This window comes from Sceloporus occidentalis, unplaced genomic scaffold (assembly GCF_023333645.1).
Source record: "Sceloporus occidentalis isolate IW3139 unplaced genomic scaffold, rSceOcc1.0.p SCAF_21, whole genome shotgun sequence".
NCBI classification, from domain to species: Eukaryota; Metazoa; Chordata; class Lepidosauria; order Squamata; family Phrynosomatidae; genus Sceloporus; species Sceloporus occidentalis.
In genome coordinates, this window is record NW_028317001.1 from 2211087 (window position 1) to 2231175 (window position 20089).

Genomic DNA, 20089 nt, shown 5'->3' on the forward strand with positions numbered 1-20089 from the left:
CAACATGGCTGAGATTTCTGGGAGCTGAAGTCCAAAAATCTCTTAAAGGGCACAGTTTGGGGACCACTGGGCTAAGTCATATTGCCTCAAGACTGCCATCTTGGGTACAGCGAAGGCAGGAAAGAACCTCCTCAGGCTGCCATCTTGGGCGCCATCTTGTGTGCCAAGGCAAGGCTTGAAGGAAGCACAGCAAGGAGCCAAAATGGCCCACAAAAACCACAAGTGTGGTGTTGGCATTAGTCCCCGAATAAATAATAACAAAAGTAATAATAGTTCTGACGACGATGATGATAAGATCAATAGACTAAAGGTATATCACATGGGCTCCGATGCACTCCAATGCCTATGCAGAAGGTCTCTTATTCAGATATATTTCTGAATAATTCAGATATATTTCCACAAAATCAGGAGGTTGTTGCTGGAAACACCTTTCTGTGCCTTAAGGTCATAAGGAATCACTACCCGTTCAGGCAAACAAGACGAATTAGAGGGAAATGGTGGTTCAATCTCCTTTAAGGCATCTTCCTATGCGCCTAATGAAGAAGCATCAGTTTTCTTTCAGGTTCATGTCCCACATCCTAGAAAGGTTTTCTTCTTGAAATTATTAACACTCAACAAAAATGTCTGGAATTAGAGAAATCAACCAAGAACTGTGTATGTTTTATTACAAATTGATGTTCTAATTTTTTACATTTCACAATAAACTTTGGCCTTGTAGCAGATAACAGGAGCAAATATAGAGGCGATTACCTCCCAAAAACCCCATTTTAAAGAAAATATCCTATAACAGATATTACACATCCAGTGGCTCTCCGCATGGATCATAGGTTTGGTGAAAGATCTCTCAAACGCTGCCAAGTCTTGGTGTCTTGCATTTTATTCCTTAGCAGCATGTGGTTTGATGCCAGTGTTCAAGCTAAACCTCAATTTCCTTGTAACGAAACAAAGATTAATTCTGGTCCCAGGCGAACCCATTAACTAATTCAGATATATTTGTCCCCATCCAGACACGGAAGAGCCTAAGGAGCGAGTCCCAATAGCCTCTCGCTGAATTCCCACAGCTTCTTGGCCACAGCATCATCCCGCGCATGTCTCTTGGGCTCCCGCGGCCGGCAGTCCGCAAAATAGCGCCCGCTGAACTTCTCAATGCCTTCCTCGGTGGCGCAGAAGATGGAGGTCTGGGCGCCGTCTGTAGGGTCTCGGAAAAAGAGCCAGGAGATGGGGAGGAAGAGGGGCTTCAGCCAGGCTGGAGAGTGGCGGAAGAGCTCCGTGTTAACAACCCCTGCGAACACAAGGCAAGACACAGCCATTCTTAAAGGGTTAAGAGCCAACGCCACTTTTCATGGAAGCAAAATGGGCACCTGAGTCAGAACTGGAGTGTACCCCGGTGTCCTGTCTATTGGTTTCATTACATGATCTCCGGGCTTACTATTCGGGAGAGAGGGAAGACTTTGCTTGAGCCTACTTCCCAACACTTACTGGTCCTTTTGCCGCTTGCCACAGCCCTGGCAGGTGAACAGAAAGGCTACAAAAATGGATTAATTGCCCACATTTAGAATCAACATTAGATACCCCACAATGACATACAAGTGAACTAACAGATGCTGGCAGCACTCACAACTGAGACTTTCGTAAAAGGACGCATTTCGGTCCTATAGATTTAAATGTCTTGGGCTGCCCTAGCATCTCTTCCTTTGGGAAGACCTCAGCAAGGAATACACAACCGAGACATGTCTGCTGGCCTTCTTAAACCTTTCCCTGTGAGCCGTACGCCTGCTGGGGCTGGCCAATTCAATGCATTTTGGATGGTCCTAGGTGCACACCAACCTGGATGAAGCGCATAACAGCTGATGTCGGTCCCTTCCAGTCTGTTGGACAGCTCTCGGACATACAAGATGTTGGCCAGTTTGCTGTTGCAGTAGGACTGGAATGCTGGCAAGTATCCCTCCATGGGCTTGTGGATATTTTGGAAGTCAATCTTCCCCGAGCGATGTGCATTGGAAGCAACCACCACCACGCGGCTGGGTGCGCATCGCTTCAGCCGGTCCAAGAGGAGGTGTGTGAGAAGAAAGGGAGCCAAGTGGTTGACTTGGAACGTGACGTTATAACCGTCCTCGCTTTTGCCGTCACAGCCGACACCTGTAAAGATACTAGGATGCATTAAACCATTACAGCCATACCTTAAGACCTTCCTTGTCTCAAGGAGTAGCTTCCCAGGTCATAGTCATTCAAAGAGATCAGTGCGGTGCCCTCGCATTGGTGAAGTCTCTCCTTTACCAACCAGGTGGCATCCCTGAAATCAGCATTTAGTATCCATCTGGGTATGCTTATGGTGCTCTTCGCTGGGCAGGAAAAACTGCTTGCAAAGTGTGCCATAAGTCTCCACTTCTGGGCTCATCTCTCACCTGCGTTGTTGATGAGGATGTCGAGGCGAGGCTCTGATCTCAAGAAAGCGTCGGCAAAAGCGCGAACCGAACTCAGGCTGGCCAAGTCTAGGCTCATGAAGACAACCTCGTTGTTCCCGCTTTCCTATGAACAGGAGGCAAAAAAGTGAGGAGCACTTAGTACTATACTCTACAATACCCATTTTAAAAAAAGATTACGACAAAGAAATAGAAAAGAATGAAGAGAAATAAAAAGGAGGAGGGTTAGGCGTATGGATGAACACAACTGGGCCACCTTTCCCAGCGATTGATAGGATATAGGATCCAAATGATGTAGGAAATATGCCTTATGGCAGAATGAGGACCTGGAGAATTAAATCCACTTTCTGAACATTACCATTACTGTATATACTCATGTATAAGTCTAGAAATTTAGGTTAAAAGGTTGACCCCAAAATAATGAGTCGACTTATCCATGGGTCAATGTCAGTACTGTATTTTAAGTGTGTGTGTGTGTATATATATATATATATATATATATGCACGCCCTGGATGCATTGACCTCCTTCTACTCTCTCATCCACCCAGCCTTTAGTATGAGCACAAATAGTTATGTCTGCTGGGATTTTGTATGTTCTTTGGCCTTGTTTTCCTTTGCTTCGTCCTTTACATCCTTCATTACATGCCCCTAAGTTCTACCCTCGGCTTATCCATGGGTCATATCAAAATCCATACTTATGGCACCAAAACTTGCCCTCGACTTATACATGAGATGGACTTATAGCTGAGTATATACAGTATGTGCTGTATGAAAAGCTGGGCAGTGAAGGCCCCTACGTATGTTTCCCTAAGCAGAGGATTACATCTCTGAAAATAAAGCAGAAGGATATCCAGATCCTCCTTTTGAGGAAGCCTCCTTCTTACCCTCCGGATGTCATAGACAGCGGCTTCTCCTCGCTCTCGGCTGCGGCAAGCCAGAACGACCCGGGCTCCTCTGCGGGCCAGATCCAGCGCAGTGGCCTTCCCGATCCCAGTATTTCCTCCTGGGTAACAAGTAAAAATAGGAGGAAGGAACACCAGTCACCTAAGGTATCTGGATGGCATTGTACAACTAGCAGAACGCATGGCAGGCGCTTGGAGCAACTATTAAAGAAGGTCGAAAAAGAAAGTGCAAAGGGAGTCTTAATGCTGAACGTAAAGAAAACAAAAATAATGACCATGGAGGAGTCGAAATAATAAAAGAGCTCCTGTATCTTGGATCATTGATCAGAATGGGGACCGCAGCCAAGGAATCGGAAGACTAAGAATGGGAAGGGCAGCTGTGAAGGAGCTACAAAAGATCCTAAAGAGTAATGATATACAACTGAGCACTAAAGTCCGAATTGTACAAGCCATTGCATTCCCCATCGCCATTTATAGAGGTGAGAGCTGGGCAGTGAAGAAAGCGGAGAGGTAGAAAGTATGTGAAGTCGAAGGCTTTCATGGCCGGCACCCATAGTTTTTTGTGGACTTTTGGGGCGATGTGTTCATGTTCTAGAAGAGTTTCTTCCCAACGTTTCTCTGAAGATGCCAGCCATAGATGCTGCTAGCGAAACATCAGGAATAACCTGTTCTAGAACATGGCCACATAGCTTGAAAGGCCCGCAAAACACTAAGGAAGAAAAGAGCTTATTTTGATGCTGGAGAAAAGAGTGCTGAGAATACAGCGGACGGCCAAGAAGACAAACAGATCGAGCCCGAACTCTCCCTGGAGGCCAAGATGATAAAGCCAAGGCTGTGGTCCTTTGGCCGCATCCTGAGACGGCAGCAGGACTCACTGGAAAAGGCCCTGATGCTGGGAAAGGTGAAGGGATGCAGGAAGAGAGGAAGGCCGCACACCGGGAGCATGGACTCTGCGAAGGAGGCCACAATGCAAGTGCAGCTCTGCAAGGCGTAGCGGGGCTTGGAGGGCTCTCACCCCCAGCGGGGTCCCCTCTGGGGCAGTTGATACCAAAGAGAGGAAGGCCACATCCCAGATGGATGGACTTGGCAAGGGAGCGCATGGCCTGAGATGAGAGAGCGTAAGCAGAGGGACCATTCCTTCCAAGGAGAGCCAGTCCAGGCCCTGCCTTACCGGTGAGGAGGACAGTCTTCCCCCGGAGGCTGCTCTCGTTCCTGCACTTGGTCCCTTGGAGGAAGTTGTGGTAGAGAAGGGCATAGAGCCCCCCAAGCACCGCCAGGCCTGCCAGCAGGGCCTCCATGGCACACGGGCACAGAAAGGAACCAGTTTTCCTTCCTAGATCAGAGAGGCGGGTGCCTCTGCCTCGGCTGACTGCTGCTGCTCCTCCTCTTCCAGAGCTTTCTCTCCTCCTCCAGCTGTTCCTGGGCAAAGCTCAGGCTGGATTAGCCAGTGCTGGGCTGGGCTTCACTTTGCTTTGAGGCTGGGCAGCTGGAGCAGGAGGGAAGGGGCAAAAGGACTGGCAATGCCAGAAGCAGCTGCTTCTGAGGAGGGCAGGGGGGCTTTGGGGAAGGAAGGGGTCCAGGGAGGGGCTCAGGGCCCACAATGTGGAAAAGATGCTCAGAGGGAGTGCATGGAGTCCACTTGGTGGCAGGAAAGAAGAGCAACTCTTGCTCCCTGGAAGAATGTAGAGAGGTCTTGTCACACCTTTGAGGCTCACCAGAAGAAAGAAGTTGGCAGCAGGAGCTTTCCTAGACTTAAGCTTCTGAGGAAGGAGACTGAAGTCTAGGAAAGCTCCTGCTGCCAACTTCTTTCTCTCACTTAGTCTCAAAGGTGCTACAAGATCTCTACGTACTGACTCTAGAGGCTAACATGGCTATGTCTTTGAAGTAAAGAAGTTGGCAGCATGAGCTTCCATAGACTTCAGTCTCCTTGAGGAAGGAGTTGACTGGAACCTAGGAAAGCTCCTGCTGCCAACGTCTTTCTTTCAGTGAGTCTCAAAGGTGCTACAGTGACTATACAGACTAACACGGCTATAGCTTTGAATTGAAGGACGAATGCAAGGCGTCTCACCCAGGGCTGTGTGGCCTCTCCATGCCCATCTGCAAGGCCCCCTGGGTATGTGCCCGGTTTATTCTTGACTGTACTGGCTGCCTCCCTTCTTCGGCGTCGGTCAGTCGGCCGGAGGAAAAACCCGCAGAGCAGGCTGAGCAGGACGGGGAAAGCCAAGCGCCAAGTCCTTCACCTGCAGCAAGTGAGAGTTGGGCAAATGTGAGAGCTGGCATGAGCAGGGAATCAAACTGATAAAGAAAAATCAATAATCAATGCTGCTGCATTTATTTAGAGTTCAGGACCTTGGAGGCCTCTGGGGGTTTGTGTGGGTGCATTTGTGGGTTTTGGGAGAGGGCTGTAAAACCCAATGGGGGCCTTGGGCAGGAAGTCACACTCTCTCAGCCTCAGAGGAGGGCAGGAGATCTGTCCAGGGAAACCCCAGGCTTCTAGAGGATGGGGCTACAGTGCTTCACGTGGTGCCAAACTGCCTTCTTTCTCCAGTGTAGACGCACTCTAGGACTTGTTAAGAGAGTCCTGAAAGGACTAGAAAAGGTCCTGAAGGGAAACCGCAGAGTCCAAAGCAAGTGGCCCATTGTAGGATTCCCAGTTTCTGTGGTTGTGGGTGCGAAAGCTGGCAGAAGGAGGGGAATGCCCTCCTTGGAAATGTGGGTCTGGAGGGGAGTTCTGCCATGGATGGCCCTAAAGACGCAGGAATAGAGCAAAGGCAGCCCCAGCTCTCAAAAGGGCTGCGTCTCCAATGCAGGATTATGGCAGTCTGATACTGTTTTAAGTGCCATGGTTCAATGCTCTGGAGTCCTGGGATCTGTAGTTTTGTGAGGCACCAGAGCTCTCTCTGGCAAAGAAGGCCCAATATAATCTAACCAAACTACAAATCCCAAAATTCCATAGCATGGAGCCAGGGCAGTTAAAGCAGTGTCAAACTGCATTAATCCTGCAGTGCAGCTGCATCCTAAATGAGTCAGACATAGATCCAACCCACACAATAATCCAGTTTGAGACCACTTTATCTGCCCTGGCTCCATGCTATGGAACCCTGGAAATTGTAGAAGGCCAAATGTCTCAGAAAACTACAGTTCCCAGAATTCCCTGGCATGAAGCCAGGGCAGTTAAAGCAGTCTCAAACTGGATTGTTTCTGCAGTGTGGGTTGAACCATAATCTAAGAATCACACCACACTGTTGTTGTTGTTGTTGTTGTTGTGTGCCTTCAGCGAACCCAGTCCTAATTCAGATGCTGGTAGTTGTTAGAATATAGTAAAATAGGTAGTTTATATATTGAGCAGAGTAGCAGTGTGTGTTCAAAAGAGGTTAATGTGTATGATCTTATGATAATAAATACGACACATGAGTAAGGTCAAAGAAACGGGGCTGACTTTATTGTTAATGCATCTGAGGAAGTAGACTGAAGCCTAGGAAAGCTCATGCTGCCGACTTCTTCCTTTCAGTGAGTCTCAAAGGTGCTGCAAGATCTCTCTGCAAACTGATTCTACAGACTAACAAAGCTATATCTTTGAATTTTATTAAGTAAGAATGCATTTAGCATTTAGGAAAGAATCCATTCAGCATGTCCATAAAGCTGATTCTTCCATGTGAAAGTAAGAAGAAAATCATCCTTTGAGGCAGAGCTTCATGGTTGCACCCATATCTTAGGAGGAGAACGAAGAGTCAGCAGAGATTCCCAAACTTTGGTCCTCCAGACCTTTTGGACTTCAGCTTCCATAATTCCTGACTGTTGAACAATCTGTCTGAGGTTTCTGGGAGCTAAAGTCCAAAACACTTGGATGATGCAAGTAGGGGAGCCCCTAAAACCTTTAGTAGAGAAGAGGAGGAGAAAGGAGGTGATCTCTTTCAGTCACTTTGGCCAAGAGAGTGTAGAGAGAAAGCCATATAGACCAGACAACAAAGACAAGCATTGATGCAAAGCTCCACTTCCAAGAGTTGCTTCTTGACATTTGGCTGAAGATGGACCTAAGAAGCGAGTCCCAATAACTTCTCACTGAACTCCCACAGCTTCTTGGCCAGCGTCGGATCCCGTGCGTTCGGTTTGGGGTCCTTTTGCCGGCAGTCCTCGAAATAGCACCCACTGAGCTTCTCAATGCCTTCCTGAGTGACACAGTAGATTGAGGTCTGGGCCCCATTTTCTGGGTTTTTGAATAACAGCCAGGTGAATCCCCGAATGAAGGGTCTCAGGTACGGAGAAGAGTAGCGAAGGGCCTCCGTATGAACAGCCCCTGGAAGAAAGAGAGAGAGAAGAGGCGAGAGGGGTTATTAGGAAGAAAATGTGGGCCTTGATCCCATATGTATGCATAACCCTTGCTGAGCATCTCTATGTAGGCACCATGCTTTCAATAGAGGGATAGAGATGGCCCTCTTGTCCCCCAAACCATAGATCTCACAGACTGCCTTGCAGCCAGGATAATGCCCTGTTTTGGTGGTTATAGTGGGTCACCTTCAACAATTCAACTCTTGCAGCCTCAGGGGAAGGCAATGGCAAACCTCTGAACCACAGCAACACAAACAAGAGGGTAGGGAAAAGTCAAACAAATCCAAAGCCCAGTCGGAAACAAAGAGGTGAGGTGCCACAGAGATTAGTCCTAGATGGTTTTAATGCCCCAAAACATCCACTTTCAACAATTGGAAGTGTGTGGTATACATCTCTCAAAAGGCCCATTGAGCAGCAAAATGGCATTTAAATGCCCAAATGCAGATCTAGAGGCTGCTTCTGCGCCACACGTGGCCCAGTGCCCACCCTTTGCCCAGCCCTGACCCAAGCACCCACCGACCTGGGTGAACGGAGTAACTGGTGACGTCGGTCCCTTCCAGTCTGTTGGCCAACTCTTGGACGTGAAAGATGTTGGCCAGTTTGCTGTTGCAGTAGGATTTGAACGTGTCCAAGTACCCCTCGACTGGCAAGTGGACGCTTTGGAAGTCAATCCTCCCAGAGCGATGGGCATCAGAAGAAACCACCACCACGCGGCTGGGAGCGCATTGCTTCAGCCGATCCAAGAGGAGATGGGTCAGGAGAAAGTGAGCCAAGTGGTTCACCTGGAAAACCACGTTGAAGCCGTCCTCGCTTGCGCCATCTTTGATGAGAGCTGGAAAGAAAAGAGGCTGCGTGAAACAACTGCAGCTGGACACTAAGATGATCTAGATCATAACCATCCAAAGAAATAAGTGCAGTGCCCAAAAGCACTGGCAAAGTCCTTTCTGGTTTCCCTGAGAGGGTTACCTAAGTCTTCCTGTGGCTATGCCTAGGCATTGGGCAGGAAAGTCTGCTTGGATAGCCCTCTGTCCATCTCCGTTGCTCACCTGCGTTGTTGATGAGGATGTCGAGGCGAGGCTCCGATCGCAAGAAAGCCTCGGCAAAAGCACGGACCAAACTCAGGCTGGCCAAGTCCAGGCTCATGAAGACAACCTCCTTGTTCCCGCTTTCCTGTGAAAGGGACAGAGACAGGAAACAGAAAAAAGGAAAGGAAATGGTTGCGGGCTAGGCATACGGATGAACACGTCTGACCACCTACAAATGATGTAGGAAATGGTGCAGACAACAAGGGCTCCGAAGTCTCAGACTCCAGCTTCATCCCCTGTTTCTTCCATCCATTTACGGAAATGGACTTCCAGGTGCAACAGGTGCCCAAGTCAAGAAATGTGGGGCTATGAGATGCATGAGAGTTTTGAATGTTGGGCTCTGGCTCTGGCGATCGGGCTTGGGCTCTCTGCTGAAGCATACAAACCCACTGGGGCGAGCTTGGCCAAGTCATACTCTCTCAGCCTCAGCAACCTCCCCTAAGAAAACTGCCAAGAACACCCCATGATAGGTTCGCCTTTGGGTGACCATAAGTCGGGAACCACTTGAAGGCACGCAACAACACCCTCATCATCTCCAGATCCTCCTTTGGGGGACCCTACTCACCCTCCGGATGTCCTGGACGGCGGCTTCTCCTCGCTCCCGGCTGCGGCAGGCCAGGATGAGGCGGGCTCCCCTCCGGGCCAGATCCAGGGCAGTGGCCTTCCCGATCCCGGTGTTTCCTCTTGGAAGGAGAGTCAAGAGAAGTAGTTCAGCGAGAGCTGCACAGGAAAGAGGGGTGCACTTTCCTCCCCAAAGAGAACGGGCAGACCCACCTTTTGGACTTGGGGTCCACCTGGGCACCCCTCCCAGCCCCAAAGCTGCCCTTCCTCCTTTTCCTGCTCCCTCCAAGGAGAGCCTACTGGGAGGATTTGCACTCTGGCCCCTGACTTACCAGTGAGGACGACAGTCTTCCCCCAGAGCTGGTCTCGTTCCTGCAGGTCCTTCCTCGGATCATGAACAGGTGGAACAGGACGCAGAGCCCTAGAAACCCTGCCAGACCCGCCAGAAGCACCTCCATTGCGCCCTCCTTGCCCTGCAGAGGGGCCAGCCATCCTAAGCGAAGAGGATCCCTTTGCACCTTCTCTTCCTCCTTCAGCGGATCAAAGGGCGAGCTGCAAGACAGAAGGATCACACCCAGAAGCAGAAGGGAGGAAGAAGATGATGAGGAGAAAGAGTCGCTTCTGCCATGCAGGAAGTCATAGGGTCAGAGAATGCTAGAGCTGGATGGGACCCCCAAGGGCCATCCAGTCCAGCTCCCTTCTGCCATGTAGGAATGCAGAGGATCCTAGGATACTGAAAAGCTGTTTAAGCACATTCAAAGGCTGCCAAAACTCTCCTTTTGGATACAACCAACTACATGCTTCCTTTCCCAGGGACATTGCATTATGAGGGGCTGCGCTCAAGGGCTTCTTCCAGAGGAAATGCTGACTTGCGCCAGCCCTTCTGTACTCTGTAGCTTTGAGACCTAACTAAGCAAGCTCAGCGCACCCAAGCTGCACCCAAAAAAGCCCATGACTGCAAAAGAGAAATATGGGCAGGCAGTTTGACGGCTTTGGTGTTGCTACTGTGCAGAAGATATTCAGCCTTTTGCATTTCCAATCAAAACAAGACCAAGCAGCAATCGATGGAAGTCCTCTTCTTTGCCTAAGGCCCTGGAAAGCCATTCCAATACAGTCTGGAGGGAAATCATGCTCTGGCCTCCCATACGATGTTTCCTTATGCGCCTAAAGAACAGAGCGCTAGCCTCCCTTCAACTTTCTTGTCCCTTCTATTTCTGTCTCTGTTCCTGGTTCAAAGTATATAATCGCTGCAAAGAAGAGGCTTTCTTTAATCCTAAACTCCACAGAAATGTCTGGAACAAAAGAAAGAGACCAAGAACCACATACAGTTTTATTACCAAAATGTAAAGATATTCAATATTAAGCAGAGTAGCAGAATGTATTCAAAAAAGCTATGTATATGATCTTAGGGTAATAAATAAGATACAGAAGTAAGACCAAGAAAACGAGACTTACTTTATTTTGGAAGTAAGAATCCATTGAGCATTTAGGAAAGCATCCATTTTGCATTTTAAAAATCAATCTAGGACATTTGGGAAAGTAGGCAACCAGCTAAAATAAATCTATGTTTTACTCTAGGAGTCCACAATTCTCATTCCTATGTTTCTATTTATGTGTGAAGGTAAGAAGACAATCATCCTTTGAGGCAGAGCCTTATGGTTGCATCCATTTTAGACAAGGACAGGAAGGAGGAGGAGGAGAATGAAGAGTCAGTGGTCATTCCCAAACTTTGGTCCTCCAGACCTTTTGGACTTCAGCTCCCATAATTCCTGACTGTTGAACAATCTGGCGGAGGTTTCTGGGAGCTGAAGTCCAAAACACTTGGATGATGCAAGTAGGGGAGCCTCTAAAACCTTTAGTAGAGAAGAGGAGGAGAAAGGAAGTGATCCCTTTGCAGTCACTTTGGCCAAGAGAGCGTAGAGAGAAAGCCATATAGTCCAGACAACAAGGACAAGCATTGATGCAAAGCTCCACTTCCAAGAGTCCTTTCTTGACATTTGGCTGAAGATGGAGCTAAGAAGCGCGTCCCAATAACTTCTCACTGAACTCCCACAGCTTCTTGGCCAGCATCGGATCCCGTGCGTTCGGTTTGGGGTCCTTTTGCCGGCAGTCCTCGAAATAGCACCCGCTGAGCTTCTCAATGCCTTCCTGAGTGGCACAATAGATGGAAGTCTGGGCCCCATTTTCTGGGTTTTTGAACAAGAGCCAGGTTAAACCCCGGAAGAAGGGTTTCAGGTATGAAGGAGAGTGGCGAAGGGCCTCTGTATGAACAGCCCCTGGAAGAAAGAGAGAGAGAAGAGGCGAGAGGGGTTATTAGGAAGAAAACGTGGGCCTTGATCCCACAAATATGCATAAACCTTGCTGAGCATCTCTATGTCAGCACCTATGCTGTCAGTAGAGGGGTGGAGGTGGCCCTCTTGTCCCCAAAGCCATCTAAGGGGCTTAGGGACATGGGGACGCATCACTTTTTTGAACTGAGGCATACCAAACCTTTAAGAAAGACCAGGTAGTCTATAAACTAGGTAGCCTTTGCAGGTTGCCTTTTTTGCCTCTTGCTGTGGAAGTCAATTCCACAAATGAAATGCTCTGTGAAGACGAACTTTAGCATCTCCTCTGTCTCCTGCCAACCGAGGAAGTCGACCGACGGCTACGAAAGCTCATGCTGCCAACCTCTTTCCTTCAGTAGATAGACAGCTGATGACGACAGCTTTTACAACCGAGCATTTTGTAGAAGGAGGCAATTTGGTTCTATAGATTTAGACCTCGTGGACTGCCTTGCAGCCAGGAAAATGCCCTGTTTTAAAGTGGTCATACTGGGTGCCCTTGGGCAATTCACACGCTTGCAGCCTCAGCAGAAAGCAATGGCAAACCTCTGCACAAGTCTTCCCAAATAAAAACCCATGATAGGTTTGCCTGAGGGTTGCCATGTATCGGACGCCTTGAAGGCACATAACAACAGCCACCAAAGCGGGAGTGAAGTGCAAAGCCAAAAAAAAACCAAAGTCCAGTCGGAAACAAAGAGGTGAGGTGCCACAGAGATTACCCCCAGACTGTTTTAATACACCCACTTTCAGCAATTGGAAGTGCCTGGTATACATCAAGTGGCAATATGGCATTTCAATGCCAAAACATCCATCTCTCGGAGGCTGCTTTTGTGCCACACGTGGCCCAGTGCCCACCCTTTGCCCAGCCCTGACCCAAGCGCCCACCGACCTGGATGAACCGCGTAACTGGTGACGTCGGTCCCTTCCAGTCTGTTGGCCAACTCTTGGACGTGAAAGATGTTGGCCAGTTTGCTGTTGCAATAGGATTTGAACGCGTCCAAGTACCCCTCAACTGGCAAGTGGACGCTTTGGAAGTCAATCCTCCCGGAGCGATGGGCATCAGAAGAAACCACCACCACGCGGCTGGGAGCGCATTGCTTCAGCCGATCCAAGAGGAGATGGGTCAGGAGAAAGTGAGCCAAGTGGTTCACCTGGAAAACCACGTTGAAGCCGTCCTCGCTTGCTCCGTCTTTGATGAGAGCTGCGAAGAAAAAAGGCTGCGTGAAACAACTATAAATGGACACTAAGGCAATAATAACCATCCAAAGAAACAAGTGCAGTGCCCAAAAGCACAGGCGAAGTCCCTTACAGTTTCCCTGAGAGGGTCACCTAAGTCTTCCTGTGGCTATGCCTATGCATTGGGCAGGAAAATCTGCTTGGAGGGCCCTCCATCCGTCTCCGTTGCTCACCTGCGTTGTTGATGAGGATGTCAAGGCGAGGCTCTGATCGCAAGAAAGCCTCGGCAAAAGTGCGAACCGAACTCAGGCTGGCCAAGTCCAGGCTCATGAAGACAACCTCCTTGTTCCCGCTTTCCTGTAAAACGGGGAAAAGGGGAGGAACGCTTAGGGTCATCTACAACGGCTATTTTCAAACTTGTATTTAAGGGACAGGAAAGGAAATGGTTGAGGGCTAGGCATATGGATTAACACGACTGACCACCTACAAATGATGTAGGAAATGGTGCAGACAACAAGGGCTCCGAAGTCTCAGACTCCAGCTTCAACCCCTGGTTCTTCCATCCATCTGTGGAAATGGACTTCCAGGTGCAACGGGTGCCCAAGCCAGGAAATGTGGGGCTATGAGACGCACAAGTGGCTTGAACGTTGGGCTATGGTTCACAGCAACACCACCTAGAGATCCCCCTTTGGAGGACCCTGCTTACCCTCCGGATGTCCTGGACGGCGGCTTCTCCTCGCTCTCTGCTGCGGCAGGCCAGGACCACGCGGGCTCCCCTCCGGGCCAGATCCAGGGCAGTGGCCTTCCCGATCCCGGTGTTTCCTCCTGGAAGGAGTCAAGAGAAGGAGCTGAGCAAGAGCCATGCAGGAAGGAGGGATGTGCCTTCCTCCCCAAGAGAAAGGCCAGCCCCACCTTTGGACTTGGGGTCCCCCCAAATCTTTGGGGTCCACCTGGGCCACCTTGCCCCAGCCCTCCAAGGAGAGCCTCCTGGGAGGATTTGCACTCCGGTCCCTCTTGGCTTACCAGTCAGGAGGACAGTCTTCCCCCGGAGGCTGGTCTTGTTCCTGCAAGTCTTTCCTCGGACGAAGATCAGGTGGAACAAGATGCAGAGGCCCAGAAACCCCACCAGAACCGCCAGGAGCACTTCCATCGTGCCCTCCATGCCCTGCGGAGGCTCCAGCCTTCCTTCCCTCTGTGCCTCCTCCTCCTCTCCAGCTGCCTCCTTCAGAGGATCAAAGGGCGGCAGAGATGACAGGAGGAGGATCACACCCAGAAGGCGGAGGGAGAGGAGGAGCCTCTGCTGCCATGCAGGAAGTCATAGGATCATAGAATCGTAGAGTTGGAAGAGACCCCAAGGGCCATCCAGTCCAACTCTCTTCTGCCATGCAGGAATACAGAGGATCCTACTGTTGGAAGGGACACCTAAGGGCCATCCATTCCCACCCTCATCTGCCATGCAGGAATACAGAGGATCCTTCAGCAAGGGACCCCCAAGGGCCATCCATCCCAACCCCCGTTTGTCATGCAGGAATACAGAGGATCCTACTACAGTTGGATCAAGACTAGGCAGCCATTGATGGAAGTCCTCTTTGCTGTCCAAGGCCCTGGAAAGCCATTACAGCACAGTCTGGAGGGAAATCATGCTCTGGCCTCCCATACGATGTTTCCTTATGCGCCTTGTTACCGAGTTTGGTTTTGTATACATTTTGGGTGCCAAGCGATCCAAAATCCTGACCCCATCTCAAGCCGCCATTACCCTAAAAGCGAGCTGACCGCGTAGCCAGCCAGCCCTGCTAGGCATGGGCATAGGAAAAGGTAGATTTAAACCTTGAGAAACCAGTTCTGGGAGCTGCCCTACAAGTTTCACAGGCAGCCCAAAGAAAAGAGGGCAAGTAGCCTCTCTCCTATTGAGCAAAGGATTGTCTTAAACAGCTCTGCCATTTAGATATTTGCCTTCCCCTGAAAGGTGTCAGACCTCTCCCTTGTATATCCCTTGTTTAACTTTAGGCTTAGACAAAAGATCGCCATCAAGTCCTTTGTTCATCAGGTAGCCATAGCCTGAGGATACGTTTCGCAGTATAAATAGGACCTGGATTCCTGCCCTCATTGGGCTTGTTGAGCTGAAGTTCCAAACCTCAAAACCTTGCTTGCTGAGCTACTGCTCCAGGCTTGAGTTCTCTGAACCTTGGGCTCCGCTGAAATCACTTGAGCTAAGCCAATGCTCACTGTCTCTTTCGGGCCTCTAAGTTAGCTTTGCCCGCTGGAACTCAGCTCCTAGCCACCGCGGTCGCCACTTGCTTTCCCCGTTCTCCGCGGCCATGTCTCACCATCCACCATCCCTCACATCCGTCGCTTGGAGAAGACTCCTAAGGTAACTATTTCAACGGTGCCTCTATCCTTTCTCCTTTACTCCCAAACTCTGTAGCACTGAATGTGTGTGTGCGCGTGTGATCCCTCTGGTTGAGTGGCTTTAATAAATGTTTATATTTTAATTGCAACTCATTGGCATTGGAGTCTGTTACAGACTGCCAAAATAAAGCTGCTTCGGGTCTCTTTGGAGGTATGCTATTTAAATGATGCATGGGTCCTAAGACTCCGGAGGTCGTGCCAAAGCCACACTCCATTCCTAAGCACCGGAGTGCAGCTTTTGGTGCAGATTCCAGATTCTTAGGATGCATGCATCATTTAAACAGCATACCTCCAAAGAGATCGGAAGCAGCTTTATTTTGGCAGTCTGTAACAGGCCTCTGTTTCTTGGGGTTGGACTAGATGACCTCTGGTATACACATAGGGACACGGTCTAATTAAATTCCCCTAATTCGATCCTTGCTAACAGCCTAAAGAACAGAGCGCCAGCCTCCCTTCAACTTCCCTGCCCTTTCTATTTCTGACTCTGTTCCTGGTTCAAAGTATATAATCGCTGGGAAGAAGAGGCTCTCTTTAATCCTAAACTTCACAGAAATGTCTGGAATGAAAGAAAGAGACCAAGAACCACATACAGTTTTATTACCAAAATGTAAAGGTATTCCCAGTTTTACATTTCAGAGAAATGTAAATAAAACAGAGCAAATAGGGAGGAAAGTACCAGCAAGACCTCTAAAACCCTAGTGATTTTTCAAGTCCAGTAAATATTCTATACACAGCGTGGAAAGCCTTAGATGTAGCACCTCGAATCTCAGCGTTTGGTGAAATATCTTTCAAAGCTTACCTAATCTTGGTTTGATGTTGTGTTTTCCCCTCTTCTGAGTGCCATGTGGTCCGTGCTGAATCTAAAGCCCTGGTTTCTATTCAAAGACTATAACAAAACAAGAGTTGGTTCTAGTCCCTGATCAAACCAGTCCCTAATTCGGATACTGACAGTTACTTCTATGTTCGGCTGAAGATGCAGCTAAGAAGCGAGTCCCAATAACTTCTCACTGAACTCCCACAGCTTCTTGGCCAGCATTGGATCCCGTGCGTTTGGTTTGGGGTCCTTTTGCCGGCAATCCTCAAAATAGCACCCACTGAGCTTCTCAATGCCTTCCTGAGTGGCACAGTAGATGGAGGTCTGGGCACCATTTGTCGCGTCTCGGAAGAAGAGCCAGGAGGCAACGGTGCTGGGGGACTTCATCCAGCCAGGAGAGTTGCGAAGGATCTCTGTATGCACCCTCCCTGAAAGAAAGAAAGAAAGAAAGAAAGAAAGAAAGAAAGAAAGAAAGAAAGAGGGGTTACAACTCAGAAGGGAAGGTGGGCCTTGATCCCACATAAGCCTCGCTTGAGCATCTATGCTGTCCTCAGAGGTGTGGAAGCGGTCCTTTTGTCCCGAAGGCCATCCAAGGGGCTTAGGTACATGGGAAAGCATCTCCTTCGTGAACCGAGGCATATCAAAACTTTAAGAAAGACTAGGTAGCCTATAGACTAGGTAGCCTACGTAGGTTACTAGCCGTCGCCTCTTCGTCTGGAAGGAAATTTCACAAACAAGTCAAAACCTGCATGAAGAAGAACTGAGTCTCCTCCGTCTCCCGTCAATCTGTTTAAATGTGCCGTCCAATCTTAGTATTAAGTGAAAGGAAACACTTGTAAAAAGGGAGTAAAAAAAATCACAATGTGAAAATGGCCAACCGCGTCCCTCAGAGGCTTTGGGTTGGTGTTTTATAAGCTGTGGCAAAGTGTCCTGGATCTTTTTTATGCCCCAAACATTGATTTTTCAGCAATCGGAAGTGATTGGGAAGTCCATTACAGGTCCCTTAAAAGGGCGCGCTGGGAGGCAAAATTTCAATGTCCAATCGCACATCTCTCAGAGGCTTTTGGAGGACATAAGACCCACTGTCTACCGTTTGACCGGTCCTGCCCCAGGTGCACACCAACCTGGATGGAGCGCATAACAGCTGACGTCGGTCCCTTGCAGTCTGTTGGCCAGCTCTCGGACATGCAAGACGTTGGCCAGTTTGCTAGCGCAGTAGGATTTGAATTCTTCCAAGTGTCCCTCCACTGGCAAGTGGATGTTTTGGAAGTCAATCCTCCCAAGCTGGTATAGAAAGGAAGAAACTGCCACCACGCGGCTGGGTGCACATTGCTTCAGCCGATCCAAGAGCAGGTGGGTCAGAAGAAAGTGAGCCAAGTGGTTAACCTGGAAGGCTGCGTTGAAGCCATCGTCGCTTTTGCCAACACAGTAAACACCTGTAAAGAAAACAGGCCGCATGAGACAATTACAGCTGTATACAAAGACCTTCCTTGCTTCCCAAATCATAGCCACCCAAAGTGGAAAGCGGAAGGCCCTAGCGCTGGCGAAGTCCCTCCTTTATTGGCCAGATGGTCGCCTAAGGCTTCATCCAGATAGGCCTATCTTTTAGTGCTTTGTACTCAGCGGGAAACTTTGCCTGGAAGGTCTGCTGTCGGATAATCTCTCTCTCACCTGCGTTGTTGATGAGGATGTCGAGGCGAGGCTCCGACCGCAAGAAAGCCTCGGCAAAAGCTCGGACCGAACTCAGGCTGCCCAAGTCTAGGCTCATGAACACAACCTCCTTGTTCCCACTTTCCTGCAAACAGGGTAACAAAAATGTGAGGAGTACTGACTGTATTGTAGAACAGCCACAAGGGATTTGGACACAGGGAACCATGGCTAAGGGACCCTGGTGCAGAGTGAAAGGGAGGCAGAGATTCCCAGGGAATCAATCGCAAGGAAGGTCACCGTCTTGTGCATATCCTTCCCATGTAACACTTGCTCTGTGCTGCATTGATGGAGAATCTTATGTGCAAGAGAGTACAGCTTTCCCTGCTGGCAAAGCTCAAAGTTGGAGCTGTACCCATTCAAGCTATAACATCAACCTTCCACATCTGGATGGTGGGAGCTGTAGTCCACCAAACCCAAGGTGAGATTAGCTGTATGCTCAAATGGCCTGGCCCTGCTCACCCTCCGGATGTCCTGGACGGCAGCTTCCGCTCGCTCTCTGTCACGGCAACCCAGAACAACACGGGCTCCTCTCCGGGCCAGATCCAGAGCAGTGGCCTTCCCGATCCCCGTGTTTCCACCTGGGTAAAAAGTCAGAGGAAGGAGCTGACCAAGAGCTGCGCAGAGCCTGCAGCCTGACTGACGCCAGCGTCTTAGAGGCCACAGTGCCACCTGCGTCTCCTAACCATCCATGTGCCCAGCTTTGACTGGGAGAGCACTTCCATCTTGTGGACTGTGTTCTCCTCCAAGCAGAGGCTGGTCTCCTGAGCCCTGACTCGCCCTCCCGGCTGCCCTTCTCCACAGTTGTGCGAAGGGTGTGTGTTGCACCAGGTGGCACTCCAGAGGAGAGTTGTATACCCGGTGGGGCTAGTATGGTAGCTGAGTGAGCAAGAAAGAGTGTTAGGTCCCTTTCTCGCTTGCCCAACAGCTGTGTTGGACCCAAAACAGCTTTCCGGAGCTGTGGCACTGCCAAGGGGGCAGGCAAGTGAGGCAGTGGAAGGAAAGTGATGGGGTATTCTTCCCCCGTTTTTAACCTGCACCAGATGGCAACAACCAGAGCGGTACCAGTGCTGCTCCCCCATGGAAAGGCAAAGCCACGCATGACCCTCTTCCTTTTCCTCCTCCTCCCACCAAGGAGACCCTCAGGGTGGGTTTGTGCCCCAGTCCGTGCCAGCCCAGACCTACCTGTGATGAGGACTGTCTTTCCTTGGAGCCTAGTCTCATTCTGGCATGTCTTCCCTTGGATGAAGTTGTGGTAGATGAGGATGTAGAGCCCTAAAAGCCCCACCAGACTGGCCAGCAGCATCTCCAATGCCATCTCCATCTCCACCTCGCCTTCCGTGGCCTGGAAGAGGCAGGCAGGGAAAGAGTGGCGCAAGCACCGGGGGCCTCTGTTTTCTCTCCTATCCCGCCTCCGCTGTTTCCATGCTAGTCTTGGCTCCATCCTGGCTTGGGAGGAGATGGGCAAATCTCCCCCCGGGACAGGCAACAGCATTCCTAGGATGCCATTCTTGCACAATGTGATGCGTGCTGGAGCCCAAGAAAAGTGTGCCAGAAGTGCAACCTCTTCCCAAGGGAAACTGTTGTATCCAGAGGCATCTGCCACTGCTGGGAATTGGGGTATTTTTGTACCAGAAAAAGGAAAAGAAGCGCCAGGGCCAGACATCAACTCACTATTCAGCCTTTGCTCTTTCCTTGCTCATCTCATTTATTTATTTGGTAACAAGGGTACTTCAACTTCCTTTGGTGGCATGGGCAGACATGCCGGCTGGGACTTTGGGGAAAGTCCAACACATCTAGGAGCCCATCTATACTGCAGGAATAACCCAGTCGGAAACCACTTTAACTGCCACGGCTCAATGCTATGGAACTCTGGGAATAGGAGTTGGTTGTGGTGCCAGAGCAACGCTTTGCAGAGACTGTGTCAAACTGGATTTCGACAGAACGGATGCAGCCTAAAGAGTGAAGAGCACCAAATTAAAGCACTGCCTTAACCTTAGCATCTATGGGGTTGGACAACAACCCAAATCTCCTGGCGCCTTAGAGATGGGCTGAAGGTCGAGGACGAGCTGTTTTGTGGCCTAAGAGCCACACCTTTGAACACTGAAAGGGTGATAACTTTTAAGTTAATCCTGGATAGGTGCAGAGGTGGAAAAGAACAAGAGTCAGACATCACTGAACACAAGACAAGGGCTCTCAAATGGGTCAGCAAAATGGAGCCTCCCTAGTCAGGGGAAATCAACTTGTGAACATTAGGAGCCAGGAGAAAATATAGCAGCAAAGGGTCACTCTTATATAGTGCAGTATGTGTCAGATACCTGTTTCTGTGCTGCCTTTAGAGTAGCAGGAACTTGTCCA

At 49.7% G+C, this 20089-nt stretch overlaps 4 protein-coding genes across 4 annotated transcripts; all 4 read right to left on the reverse strand.

Moving 5' to 3' along the window:
• Nucleotides 1–648: 648 nt before the first annotated feature.
• On the reverse strand, nucleotides 649–4669 carry LOC149301384 (dehydrogenase/reductase SDR family member 13-like). The gene is made up of 5 exons (XM_089483915.1): nucleotides 4498–4669; nucleotides 3309–3427; nucleotides 2406–2529; nucleotides 1828–2139; nucleotides 649–1282 (listed from the first exon to the last, which is right to left on the reverse strand). Exons 1-5 carry the CDS (start codon nucleotides 4622–4624, stop codon nucleotides 1020–1022), a joined length of 945 nt encoding a protein of 314 aa, XP_089340041.1. The 5' UTR covers nucleotides 4625–4669; the 3' UTR covers nucleotides 649–1019.
• Nucleotides 4670–6765: 2096 nt separating this feature from the next.
• On the reverse strand, nucleotides 6766–9721 carry LOC149301385 (dehydrogenase/reductase SDR family member 13-like). Its single transcript, XM_089483947.1, has 5 exons — nucleotides 9634–9721; nucleotides 9306–9423; nucleotides 8702–8825; nucleotides 8176–8487; nucleotides 6766–7623 (listed from the first exon to the last, which is right to left on the reverse strand). Exons 3-5 carry the CDS (start codon nucleotides 8796–8798, stop codon nucleotides 7361–7363), a joined length of 672 nt encoding a protein of 223 aa, XP_089340073.1. The 5' UTR covers nucleotides 8799–8825; nucleotides 9306–9423; nucleotides 9634–9721; the 3' UTR covers nucleotides 6766–7360.
• A 1014-nt stretch (nucleotides 9722–10735) lies between these two features.
• LOC149301386 (dehydrogenase/reductase SDR family member 13-like) lies at nucleotides 10736–14001 on the reverse strand. The gene is made up of 5 exons (XM_089483946.1): nucleotides 13825–14001; nucleotides 13508–13626; nucleotides 13035–13158; nucleotides 12515–12826; nucleotides 10736–11577 (listed from the first exon to the last, which is right to left on the reverse strand). Exons 1-5 carry the CDS (start codon nucleotides 13961–13963, stop codon nucleotides 11315–11317), a joined length of 957 nt encoding a protein of 318 aa, XP_089340072.1. The 5' UTR covers nucleotides 13964–14001; the 3' UTR covers nucleotides 10736–11314.
• A 1833-nt stretch (nucleotides 14002–15834) lies between these two features.
• LOC149301387 (dehydrogenase/reductase SDR family member 13-like) lies at nucleotides 15835–19119 on the reverse strand. The gene is made up of 5 exons (XM_089484229.1): nucleotides 18917–19119; nucleotides 18194–18312; nucleotides 17696–17819; nucleotides 17149–17460; nucleotides 15835–16452 (listed from the first exon to the last, which is right to left on the reverse strand). The coding sequence occupies exons 1-5, from the start codon at nucleotides 19053–19055 to the stop codon at nucleotides 16190–16192; spliced, it is 957 nt and encodes a 318-aa protein (XP_089340355.1). The 5' UTR covers nucleotides 19056–19119; the 3' UTR covers nucleotides 15835–16189.
• Between the last annotated feature and the right edge of the window lie 970 nt (nucleotides 19120–20089).

What these genes read in the sequence shown, in the direction of transcription:
- LOC149301387 (XM_089484229.1), bottom strand. Translation starts at nt 19,055, where the DNA reads ATGGAGATGGCATTGGAGATGCTGCTGGCCAGTCTGGTGGGGCTTTTA. An exon ending in AAAGACAGTCCTCATCACAG is followed by an intron (nt 18,313 to 18,916) that starts GTAGGTCTGGGC and finishes CTTTTTACCCAG; the next exon opens with GTGGAAACACGGGGATCGGG. An exon ending in CATCCTCATCAACAACGCAG is followed by an intron (nt 17,461 to 17,695) that starts GTGAGAGAGAGA and finishes TTTTCTTTACAG; the next exon opens with GTGTTTACTGTGTTGGCAAA.
- LOC149301384 (XM_089483915.1), bottom strand. Translation starts at nt 4,624, where the DNA reads ATGGAGGCCCTGCTGGCAGGCCTGGCGGTGCTTGGGGGGCTCTATGCC. An exon ending in CTGTCTATGACATCCGGAGG is followed by an intron (nt 2,530 to 3,308) that starts GTAAGAAGGAGG and finishes TCCTGTTCATAG; the next exon opens with GAAAGCGGGAACAACGAGGT. An exon ending in CTGTTATGCGCTTCATCCAG is followed by an intron (nt 1,283 to 1,827) that starts GTTGGTGTGCAC and finishes TTGTGTTCGCAG; the next exon opens with GGGTTGTTAACACGGAGCTC.
- LOC149301385 (XM_089483947.1), bottom strand. Translation starts at nt 8,798, where the DNA reads ATGAGCCTGGACTTGGCCAGCCTGAGTTTGGTCCGTGCTTTTGCCGAG. An exon ending in CATCCTCATCAACAACGCAG is followed by an intron (nt 8,488 to 8,701) that starts GTGAGCAACGGA and finishes TTTTCTTTCCAG; the next exon opens with CTCTCATCAAAGATGGCGCA. An exon ending in CAGTTACTCCGTTCACCCAG is followed by an intron (nt 7,624 to 8,175) that starts GTCGGTGGGTGC and finishes TCTTTCTTCCAG; the next exon opens with GGGCTGTTCATACGGAGGCC.
- LOC149301386 (XM_089483946.1), bottom strand. Translation starts at nt 13,963, where the DNA reads ATGGAGGGCACGATGGAAGTGCTCCTGGCGGTTCTGGTGGGGTTTCTG. An exon ending in CCGTCCAGGACATCCGGAGG is followed by an intron (nt 13,159 to 13,507) that starts GTAAGCAGGGTC and finishes CCCGTTTTACAG; the next exon opens with GAAAGCGGGAACAAGGAGGT. An exon ending in CATCCTCATCAACAACGCAG is followed by an intron (nt 12,827 to 13,034) that starts GTGAGCAACGGA and finishes TTTTCTTCGCAG; the next exon opens with CTCTCATCAAAGACGGAGCA.